This window comes from Natator depressus, chromosome 2 (assembly GCF_965152275.1).
Source record: "Natator depressus isolate rNatDep1 chromosome 2, rNatDep2.hap1, whole genome shotgun sequence".
NCBI lineage: Eukaryota > Metazoa > Chordata > Testudines > Cheloniidae > Natator > Natator depressus.
In genome coordinates, this window is record NC_134235.1 from 256,026,845 (window position 1) to 256,039,170 (window position 12,326).

Below are 12,326 nucleotides of genomic sequence, written 5' to 3' on the forward strand. Positions count from 1 at the left end.
AAACCCTTCTGATGACCACTCCAGGGAGTTACTAAAAATGGATTCCCCGACTTCCATGGGAGCTGTGTACACACTAACCATGTGCAGAATCTGGTGCTATGTATTTCAGCCTAATGCAGGAAGGATGAGTATGGTTACAGAATGTAAATACAACATGGTTGTCACTAAGGGAGTTGCATATGAGTGTAGCTGAGGGCAGAAGTTGATAGGAGTGTCATATGTAAGACATGGGGGGTAATTGGAAGGGACCTTCTACTTGGCACTGGTGAGGCCTCAGCTGGAGTACTATGTCCAATTCTGTGCACCAGACCTTAGGAAAGATGTGGACAAACTGGAGAGAGTTCAGAAAAGAGCAATAGACATGATAAAAGGTTAAGAAAACCTGACCTGTAAGGAGAGATTAAAAAATTGGACATGTTTAGTCTTGAGAAAACAAGAAGCCAGTCCATGGAAATAATAAAATTTTTCTGTGTGCATTTAATGGCGTTTTCCTTTATCTCAAATAGTAGAGGCCTGTACACTGGCACTGAAGGTTATGGTTCAAACCGGACTAATGATCCAGGTTGGGGGTTACTACAATGAGGGCTGTAGTTTTTGGGTTTTTTCCCCCAGAGGTTAACATTAAAGTGAAGATGACATAAGTGGCACTGAGCTGCACGGAGATAAGCACCTTATAGATTAATCTAGGAACAAACATGTATGACACATCCTATTGCTCATGCTAACAAGCAACAGTGAGTGTAACATGTATTTCATACCATGCACTCAATCAAGCTGGCCTGCTGCAGAGTAAGCTGATGGCTGTCAGTGATAAGTAACCATAGTTTAACATTACATATTATACTGCAGCACCTGTTGCTTTAGGTCGCCAAGTATCCCAAGGACAACTAAGATGATACACCCATGCCAACCATTTCTACAGCACCAAGGAACAAACATTTCTCTTAAAACTTATCTACCATTAGGAGTAATCTATTTTAACAAGAATTATTTGACTATGGAATAATAGCTTCATTGGAGTCCTGGCATTAAAGGTTTATGGGGAACATTCACTACCACACAGGTAGCTTATTTCCCAGTCTTAGTTCTGGCCCCTTTCCTAGCCGTGCTTCTGATTAGCACTCTGGACAATTTTTTATTATGAAACGTGAAACCTGTCTGGTTTAGGGTTTTCTTAGCTGCCTGAAACTCAGACCATTTGCCAAAAAGTTCACTGAGGTTTCCAAATCTTTTGATAATCGTGGGTAGAGTTTGCCTGAGCCAGGCTACAACTTCTGGTGGAAACAATGTGAAATTCAGTAGTTTTGACCATGACCAAATGAAACTTGGTAGTTTCAAGGTTTGAGATTTTGGAATCATTTGACGATGAAGCTCAAAGCAAAATCCAGTGAACCAAATCCAGAAAAACTTCCCACCAATCCCGGTGTGTGGAGTCGCCTGGATTTCACAGAGCATGTCTCCTCAATACCATTAGCTCTGAAAATAAGAACGGACATACTGGGTCAGACCAAAGGTCCATCTAGCCCAGTATCTTGTCTTCCAACAGTGGCCAGTGCCAGGTGCCCCAGGGGGAATGAAGAAAACAGGTCATCATCAAGTGAGCCATCCCCTGTCCAGCTCTGGACTGGAATACATCAGTTCTAGGACTCCCCCTCATTCAGCCTGAGGGGCATGCACTCTCCCTTAGGTAGCTTGACCTATCCAAGAAGTAATGACTCACACTCAGAGACCACAAACGTTCCACAGGAGCACAGAACTTGAGTTTAACTGGACACCAAGGCTTTCTCAGAAGGTAGCCCAAGACTTTCAAACCCCCTCTCACAGGAGGGAGCTCAAAGGGAGCGTAAATTGTTGAGGCAATGTGCTCTAGATGGGACCAAACTACAGGATTCAGACCCAGATCCAGATGCAAACCTGTCCAAAGTTTGGGGTGTTTAGATCTGTGGTTTTGGCTTGGGCCCATCTCTAGTCATTCCACTAGTGACCTGAATATTACTATTATTGTTGTTTACGTGTATTGCAGACGTGCCTAGAGATCGAGGCCTCACTGTGCTACATGCTCTACACACATAAAGATGGCAGCCTCTGTCTCAAAGAGCTCACAATCTAAGTGAAAATATTCCTACATGAGCCAGGACTTCAGTACCCAACATAAGCCCTGCTCACATGTGCCTCATGAACTCACCTGAGACCTTTAAATTGAAAACTAGAGTGTCCTCTCCAACTTTGCACATGTACGTTCCCTCATCTTCTTTCGTTACAGCTGAGGCGATGAGCTTGTGCAGCTTTCCATTATCCTCCAGGGTGAATTTCTTTGTGCGTCTAATTTCTTTGCCGTCTTTGTACCACTGCACCATGACATTGGCTTCAGAGGTCTCAGAAACAAATTCGGCCTGTTTTCCGGAGATGGCGATGACAACACCACCAGCTTTCTCTTTGTTTGTGAAGTGCACGAGTGCTGAAACAGAATGGCAAATGGCACTAGTAAGGAACTGGGTCCATATCGTCAGTTCATCTATCCATACAGCCAGCTACATATGCTTTAATTAGAAATCACAGAATTATAGAAAAGCAGGGCTGGAACGGACCTTGAGAGGTCATCCTGGCCATCCCCGCCCCCCGCACTTAGGATCTAGTAGGTTGCTCCTGGATTCCTGTTTTTGCTAATTACCTCAAATTGTTATTTTAGGACCTGATCCAGGAAGCCTTTGTCATATGCTTTATTTGTGCAAGCAGCTCTGCTAAGTCAATGGGACTACTCAGGTGAATGAGGACAGTTTGTGTAAGTAAAGGCTGCCTTAGAATGTACTCTACATTTGGGACTATGAATAAGAATTTCATGTTTCAACAGTGGGTGATTTTCAGTTATCATCCAAGATGCTAACCTGCAAAATAATCTTAATGAGGCAGGAAGGAAAGAATGGAAGAAAGAGAGGAAGAGAGAATGAACAAATATTAGGGGAAACATTGAGGCTTATTAACTCACTGTATTTATCTAGATAGCAAATAATTGTACCTTACAAGATATTTAAATGTAATCTGGATAATTTGAGTTGCACTGTACTATAAATCTACAGAATTACCAACACCCTCTAAAAATGAAAAGACATCCCTTACAGGAAACTAACTAGAACACAAAAGAATTAACGTAACTCAGTGTTATACTAATTTGTAGTGGAATAATCAATTCACGAGTATAACCTCACCCCATTCAAGGTGTAGCTCCAAATACACAATGGCAGCAATAATTATTAACTCAAAATATGTGCCTAAAGACATAATACCATTTATTCCAAGTAAGGGAATTAATGTCCTAAAATTCTGCCATGTCATTTTAAAAAAGTACAGCAAAAGTTTAAATCTGCTTGTTGGTCCAGTATGATCAAAGCTACTCTGATAGACGTATACATATATATGTTTTTACCCTTAATTTAAAGAAAAAAATCTGAACTACTTTTATACAGTTGTTGTGCTCTTATGTGCAGGGAAAGCAACATCAAATTGCTCGGCACTGAAGTGCTTGATACACTGTAAATAAATTCAACCCTCTTTTTACGATACTGCCAATCTTTAAAAAAAAAAAAACCCTTTGTTCTTTCTAACAGAGATGAGCGTGCAGAACTTCTTTCACATCACCACTGGACAGAAGCCCAACCTCTACTATCCAAGTTACTAATCATCCCTACTGAAAATAGATACAGACCCTTTCAGGCACAGTCTGGAAGCCAAGAAGCTGACAGTGCACCTTCCAGTCTCTCCCCAGGCTTGGAAGGGAACATTAGTGTTGCTGTCAGTTATAACTAATGGAAGTTCTCCTTTAGCTCAGGAGCAGAATTGATGCTTTGAGATCTGGGCAGCCCAGTAGTAAGGAGGGATTCCCAATAGAAACAATCTTTACAAACTTGATTAAACAATGATGAAAATTTGACTCATGATGATTTATACTGCAGTAGCATTTAAGAATCCCTAACAGGGATCAGGGCCAATCATACTAAGGAACTGCACAAACAAGTAAAACAAAGACAATCGCTGTCCCAAAGCTCTCACAATCTAGGATTAAGACTACACAAAAGTGACTAAACAGACAAATGGGAGAATGGCTGAGAAAGGTGGGGGGTATTTTAGCTGTTCTGGTTTTTCTTACAGGACTCCATTCAGTCACTAGCTTCTGGTGTAAAGACTGCTCTGGGTAAAAAAAGAATAACTACAGCAACCTAAAAGATGCCAAAGAGGATACATTTGCAGCCAAAGTGTGAGTACAGCGGGAGTTTCAAATGCAACTCCCTCAATACAGCACCAAAAAAACATTAACCCAGACCCCTCGTTTGAGAGCTACATTTAGGTGAAAACATTTGTGAATGTCTTCCAGCTAATCCAATACAAAGCTGTGGGCAGATCTGACAGAGTGAAAAAAAATATACCGAGAGAGAGGCAGGGACAGCAAGAGAATGAGAATTAAATCATTCTGCAGCCAGGTGTAGACAGCAAAAAGCTCTCCACAAATAGCTGAATTTTTGAATGAATTCTTTTTATGTGTGTTCATGCCTCTTTTGTGTTTGCTCTCTGAAGAATCTAGCAAGCGAGCATACATGTATCAGTTATGTATGTTGCTTCCTCCCATGGGTATATGAGAGTTAACAGAGACTGCAATCTCACAGGCAGGTAGAGGTGGGTGGTGGAAGGGCAGGGAATCACAGCCTGAAGGAAGTCACAGGCCAGAAAATGCTGACAAGGTTGCGGGGGGGGGGCAGGGGGGGGATCATAGATACACACAGTTAGGAGGAGCCAATCATAGGTTGGGAGAAAGCTGGCTAGGTCCCTGTTTGTGTTACTGTGCTTAATATAGGACCCTGCACAGATCACTGCTCTGCATATTCTCAGGGTCAGAGACCAAATCGTTCTATGGGATATGTACAGACTTATATTCACTGAAATCAGAGCCTGGTGTGAAAACCTGAGAGCTGAATTTGGACCTCAGCATGGGATGATGAAAGAGAAAGGACTGCACTACCAATAATAGCTGCGTAAACTGCTCCACATACACCATCAAAACAGTCAAGACTCTTCCCCCTCTCTTACCCCTCTGACCTCCCGCCACAAACACAGCTAACTTATCCTTCTCCTGCTCCTCCAGTCAGCTCCTCATACAACCATTCTCAGAGAAAAGGAGGAAGGCCAGGTCTGAGGCAAATGCACCGAGGGCACAGTCTTGCTGTCCTTTCTGAGGCAAAACCCACACTGGAGTCAACAGGAGTTTTGGCCAGGTTAGGTCTGCGGGATGAGGATCAAATGCCAAATGCCCTAATCCTGCCACATGAACTTTGAGTAATATAACTCCTGGTTTTGGTCTGACAACAGGCTACAGTATAGAATCATAGAAGCGTAGGCTGGACGGAATCTCGAGAGGTCATCTAGTCCAGCCCCCTGCCCTTTGGCAGGATCGAGTAAACCTAGACCATCCCTGACAGGTGTTTGTCTAACCTGTTCCAAAAAATTTCCAGTGATGAGGATTCAAGAGCCTCGCTTGGTAACCTGTGCCAGTGCTGAACTATCATTGTCAGTAGAGAGTTTTTCCTTAGATCTAAACTGAATCTCCCTGGCTGCAAACTAAGATAATTACTTCTTGTCCTACCGTTGAGGGACATGGAGGACAATTGAACATTGTCTGCTTTACAGCAACCTTTCACATATTGGACCACTGTTGTCATGATCCTCCTCAGCCTTCTCTTCTCTAAACTAAACATACCCTGTCCTTTCAACCTTTCCTTGTAGGCCAGGCTTTCCAAACTTCTTACTAGAGTTGCTTTCCTCTGGCCTCCTTCCAATTTGTTCACATCTTCCTGAAACTGGGGTGCCTAAATGGGAACACAGTCCAGTACTCCCTCTGAGGCCTCACCAGTGCGGAGTAGAAAGTACCAGTTTTTATACTGCCCGCCTTATTAGACAACTGGATGAAAATCCAGCCAGTGCAATCAGGGGATAATTTGGCCCTTTCAAGCCAGCTCCAGCTCTCATGGAAGTCAATGGAAACACTCCCATTGACAGGTTGACTGAGCCTTAAGTTTCCCTGAGGAGGCTGAAGGTTTGTAAACACTAGGCCTATATCCACTAATGTTATCCAGCGGGTCAAAGGCTACATGGTAGGGGCTGAATGTTAAAGCAGACATGTAGCCAACATGCCTGTTAAATGAACAGGAAGCAAACCATAGGAAGGAGTGCAGCAGGGGATTACCATGAGCTGAAGGACAATACGAGCATGTGAAGACAAGCTGAACTTTTCTTACCTGTACAAAGCTTGGCAAACACCAAATAATACACAGTTATGAGACTTTGCCTTTCTATTGTGCCTTCCATCTGAGTGCTTTACAAACACTAAAGGATCAAGCCTTACAGCTCCCCACACCTCTTCTTATCCTCCATGTACTCAGAGCAAACACTGGGTCCCAGAGGGCCTGACTCCATTCACTTTAATTAAATTTGGATCAGTTCCTAAGGGTATGTCTACACTGCAGTAAAACACCCATGGCTGGCCCATGACTTGGGCTTGCAGGGCTCAGGCTGGTGGGCTATAAAATTGCAGTGTAGACATTCAAGCTCGATCCGGAGCCCAGCCTCTGGGACCCTCCTCCCTCACCGGTTTTCAGAGCCTGGGTTCCAGCCCAAGCCTCTACACTCCAAGCCCTGGGAGCCCAAGTCAGCTGACACAGGCCAGCTGTGGGTGATTTATGGCAGTGTAGACATACCCTAAGTGGCGTGACCAAAGTCACACAGTGAATCTGTGTCTCTGGCGGGAATAGAGCCTATGTCTCCTAACTACCTGACTGGTTTCTTAACCACAAGACCATCTTTCCCTTTCCTATAGCCCAGGCTCACTCAACTACACCAAGCTCCAGCTGACTTTCTCATCCGCTTTCTGGGACACGAAGCAGGATGGATGATATGGCAGAGCCTCTACGACTGACAGAGCTCAGGGTCTGGTGTCAGCTTCCCAATACTCCTCACCTCACACACACCACCGCTCTCTAGGGAGGTACTTCTGCTTCCTATTGGAGCGGTGGGTGTCACTAACTTCTGTGAGCTCCCTTTCTGTCACATAAAGACCACACTGGCTGGGGGCATGCCATTCACCAGGAACTGCCCAGCCAAAGTCACGCACCTTTCACTGAGAGTTGATAGACTATTTCATCCCCTTCACAGACACATTCATAAACGCCAGCATCCTCTGCTGTGATGTTGTGAATTTTCAGGATGCGTTTCTTCTCTGCTGTTTTCAATTCGTATTTTGGACTGGACTGGATTTCCTTCCCATTCTTCATCCACTTCACGGCAGCTGCCACATCTGATAGCTCCACCCAAAGCTGTGCCTCCTCACACAGCCGAACAGACACCTTTTCTGTGTCTCCACTCTTGTTGGTGATTCTTACTGCAGCAGCTGGGAGGGAGGGAGGGAGGGAGGGAGGGAGGGAAAGAAAGAAAGAAAGAAAGAAAGAAAGAAAGAAAGAAAGAAAGAAAGAAAAGCTTGCTATTATATCATACTGTCTCACATATATGTCTGCGTTAGGTTGCAAGCTCTCCTCAGAAGGAACCTGGGTCCAGATCTTGGTCTCACTCCAGTGTAAATACGGAGCAACTCCATTTACTTCAGTGGACTTAGTCTGGATTTATACTGGTGTCAATGAGATAAGAATCTGTACCCTAATTTTTATGCCTTGTAGAGCACCATATATGATGCTATCTCCAAAATCTCATCATCAATTACACACATCTCTGAGCACTGAAGCCGTGGTTTTAAACCTTTTTCCCCAATGGAAGTCTTCCACAGGCAACTTGAATTCACATTAGACACTAAAGCAGCCAGTGCCTCTCCCTGTAGGCTGGGATATTAAACCAGTCACAGAAGAAACTCATGGTTGGCTCAGCCCTGTTCACACCCAAGACAAGAGAAGAAATCCAGCAGAGTTCAATAAGAATCAGAATGTATAAATAAGAGTATCATTTTCCCCCCAGGTAAATATTTTCCCACTTTTTGACCTCTGTTCCCCCATGTCCATCTTTCCCTCTAAGGTGCAAGCGCTGGAAATGAAGTCACCTCACTTACTGCCTGCCGCCCCGTCTTAGCATCCGGCAAGCCTATATTCTGCAGCAGAGCTAAAATCAGAACTTGCCAAACTTTGTTTGCCTTAAGGGCAGGAACACCATCCTCAAACCAAGGGTCCCACCACACACCATACCCTCTCCTTGCTAAGCCACCATTCTGCTTGGGTGGCTCAATGAATGAGTTCAGGTTTTAACTTAACAAGCCATTACGTTTAACTCTGCCCTTGCACCTGGAAAACCCAGACTCTCCCGACCCCTATACTCCACCTAACATTAAAGTTCCAACATGTCTTTTTATTATTATTGTTATTTTTAAAACATTTTTGTCATTTGTCAGAACAATCGCACACAACAAATATCCTTGGGGTGAAACTGCCCTTTGGCAAGGCTGTACAAACATTTAAACCCCATTTACACCCCCATGGAAAGGCTTAAGTGGGGGTTAAGAAATGTTTAGGAAGTTACTTCTGCACTGCAGTGAATTTCACCGTCAATATTTGCATTGTATGAGGCACGCAATCAGCTGTGCGCTCCCTTCTAATCATGAATACTTTAAACATTCTTCCACAGGGATTTCTCATCCAAGGGTCAAGAAGCCCTTTACCAATGTCCATTAAGCTTTGCCTTGTGAAACAGGTAAGTGTTATGATCCTCATTTCACAGAGAGGGAATCTTAGGCAACTCAAGGTCACATTCTGATGCTCTTAGAAACACTGAATATTCCCTTGCTCCTCAGGTCATGCCGCTGGAGTCAGTGAGGTACTACTCAGGTACCAGAATCTGGCTCTGAAAGCTTAGGTCACTTGTCTAAGGTCGCACATCAAATCAGTAATGGAGCTCGCAATAGAGCCCAGGAGCTCCAACACTCAAGCCCCTTTCTAACCACAAGACCAGCCTGCCTCCCCCTTGACTGAAGGAAGACATGAATGAGATCCAAGTAACTACCTTTTACTTTCATCTTCGTACTGGTTTCAATGTTCTTGGCAACAAATTTCACCTCTGCTCCATCGTCATTCTTGGTGACGTTTCTTATGGTGAGGATGTGGGTGGTTTTGGTTCTCCGAATGATGTAGAGTTCACTGCTCTGTATGGCTTTGCCATTAAGGTACCAGGTGCCAGAAGAAGCAGTTGTGAGGTCAACAATAAAGGTAGCATCACCTCCTGCAGTAGCTTCAACATCAGTCAGGGGTGTTTTCACAGCCAATGCTGGTTCTGTAAGAGAAGAGCAAAACATAAATCTGAAGCTAGAGGACACTGTGAAGAGTTGCCTCCTATGGTCCCAACTTTTCGGGGAAGAAAAAGGAAACTGAAAATAACAGACCGAAATTCCGCACCCATTGAAGGCAATGGGCATTTTGCATGTGGAAGGGCTGCAGGATTTGATTTCTACAGAAGCAGGTCAGTGCTGTTAGGGTACAGAGATAGGGCTTGTTCCTGCAAGGGTAGAATGCTGGGCATATTTTACTTACATAGCCCTAGATTCATAAAATAATAGCACGAGGTGCCTATCAGATCCACCTTGTCACTTCGAATAAATCCTCAATACAATAGATCACCGACAAACAGCAGAGAACCCAGCAGCCCAGAAATAAAACCCAGTCCCTACATTTCTCCATAGAATTGGAAGGTTAAAAAGTGACAGAGTGGAGCAGGGTACACCAGGGAACCCGATCCTGTCTGCATGAGTGTGACTGCACAATCATCACATAAACCCCATCGAGCAGCGCGGCTGAGGTCCAAGACAGGAACACACAGCTCGCTGGCTCATGGACCTGCTCACGAGTGCCTTTAAGATCATGTCCCTTCAGCTACAGCTCTGCATTCTAGAGAGCAAGGGCCTGAGATTCAATGCAGAGCTCTCTGCGCCTAGCACTTAACCTTGCAGGAGCTCAATGCGTAGCCCTGCTCGCACGCATCCTGGAGCACGGCCACCTTGCCTTGCTTTGCTGTGCACACGGCAAGGACTTGCAAGATCACGGCCCTATTGTTAGTCAACTGAGTGGCCTGAATCCCTTTGTTTGCGTGGCTTACCGAGGTGCAGGGTGCCTGGGAACTCTAGGTAAGAGCTCTGCCCATAGCTGTTGACTGCAGACACGCGGAACTGGTAGTCTGCCTCTTCTGCCAGATCGCTCACTGTGAACTCTGGGATGGGGATGTGAGATTGGTGGCATCTCATCCAGCTAAAGCCGGTCAACTTCTTACTTTCCACCAGGTAGCCATCGAGGAGAATGAATTGCTCCATTTTGGGAGGGGACCAGGCAAGCGTCACTGAGGTTTCTGTTTTATTTTTCACCATGGGGTCGGATGGGGGATGGGATGGGGGTTTTCTTGGAGCTGAAGTGCGATAAAAACACAGACAAAACTATATTACAGAATGAACACACCACAGCGCATGACAGACACGCTGGCACCTGCGCACGAGGGCTATCAGGAATCGGATTAGCATTCATACTCCTCTGCTGACGTCAATACATGGAATGTTTCAGACAGTCTTAATCCAAGATGGACAAGCAAGGGGTTTGAAGAAAAACACATCCTCAAACAGTACCGTCCTTGTACACACAATCCATGCACACATACAATGCTAGTGTCTCCCTAGACAATCACGGAGATTACTGGCCCCACACAATGCTACTGAGCATCCACACACAGCATACACAAAACAGCACTCAGTACCCCCAAAGTACTGACACTTCTAACACACACTACCATTAGACCCACACACCCAATACCAATCATCCCTATAACTACACACATCTTTCACCATCTGCTTTCCCACATACCGCCACTATCATGGACCCTACACACATGCACACACAGTATCACTGGTGTCCGCTGACTGTACCCCTTTTCTGTCTCACACACACAAAATATCACAGACCCAACACACACCACTAATTCCATTCCCCAAGTACACACACAAACTACCATTGACCTTTCACACACGTACACAAATTACCATTGACTCCTACACACATACCAATACTGACCATGTAAGAAGCTTAGATGGAGCCGGTTTAACTTATTTTATTTCATTAAAGCTCAGCTAGAATAATGGATCACCTGTTTAGTATCACTACACACTGTTACCCTGGTGAGATGCATCTTAATTGGGATTCTTCAGAACATTGCTTAAATCAAACCCTTCTTCCAGTACTTCCCTCCCTGCATTTATGCAATCCCTTTAAAGTAACAGTGGGCTGTACACACGGTACTACCAGATGGCTGCTGAGAATGCTGGGGAACTCCAAAAGATTCCTTCGCTGAAGGAGATGGTTGGTACATTGTACACACATAGGAGTTGGCCTTGGGGAGCTCCCTAACATAAAGTTGTTTGTTCACGATTCATCATGCTTATTTTTTCCATGGCAAATGCAGACAGCCAACTTCCTGTAAAGATTTTGGGCAGTGTAGTTTAATGGACAATTTGCTGTATTAAGCAGTACTATAAGTAGAATGACCCCATGAAGGAATTCAAAATGCAACGGACCAAAATTCCTCTCTCTGCTTCACGGGTGTAAATCCAGGGTAACACCAGCGACATCCCCACCATTGCTCTGGAAGAAGAGCAGAATTTTGCCCTTTATACACACAGTGCTGCTACCCCACCAAAAAGCCGTACCTGAGGGGAAGTGATCTGTGATAAGATCAGAGAGTTGCTGATGTTACTGCTGTGTCAGCACCTCCAGCAGACGGCAGTGACAGTGCATTGTAGCGGGGTGATCACCCGCTCCTGCCCGGAAGGGCTTAAAACAGCCCTGGGAGAGGGCTGGGGCAGGGGAAAAGCGGGGCTGATTGGGAGGCCACGCCCCAGACAGACCCAGCGGGCCCTATAAAAGCCAGTGAAGCCAGGAGCAGAAGAACTCTCCCTCTAGCTGTGGAGGGAGAGGGGCCTGGCTGCTGGGAAGCTGAGAGAGTACCTGAGGTGGAGCAGGGCTGGGGGAAGGCCAGAGGAGCTGGGGGAGCTCTGGCCTGGAAACCCCCCAGGCTGCAGGCCTAGTGGAAGGCCAAATAGGTAGTGGGGTTGCAGGGGGCAGCCAAAGGTAGGCAGAGGCAGCAGGTCCAAACCCCTCTTGCCAATGATGAGCGGCATTTACACTGCAGTCAGCCCCAGGGAACAGGGGCTAGGTGATGACTGGCAGTGGCCATAGACTGAGGTGAGGTGGGGGTAGAGGGTTGGGGGTTCCCCAGGGAGGGGAGACCCAGATCTGTGCGGGGTATTGCAGGTG

General features: G+C 45.5%; 1 protein-coding gene across 1 annotated transcript in view; it reads right to left on the bottom strand.

Moving 5' to 3' along the window:
- OBSCN (obscurin, cytoskeletal calmodulin and titin-interacting RhoGEF) overlaps positions 1 to 12,326 on the bottom strand; it is a 289,193-nt gene that overhangs the window by 236,214 nt on the left and 40,653 nt on the right. Inside the window, exons 5-8 of the mRNA XM_074946416.1 lie at positions 10,129 to 10,431; positions 9,043 to 9,309; positions 7,157 to 7,432; positions 2,186 to 2,458 (exon numbers count right to left, since the gene is read on the bottom strand). Coding sequence (XP_074802517.1) covers positions 2,186 to 2,458; positions 7,157 to 7,432; positions 9,043 to 9,309; positions 10,129 to 10,431 — 1,119 coding nt within the window. The remainder of the gene's footprint in view (positions 1 to 2,185; positions 2,459 to 7,156; positions 7,433 to 9,042; positions 9,310 to 10,128; positions 10,432 to 12,326) is intronic.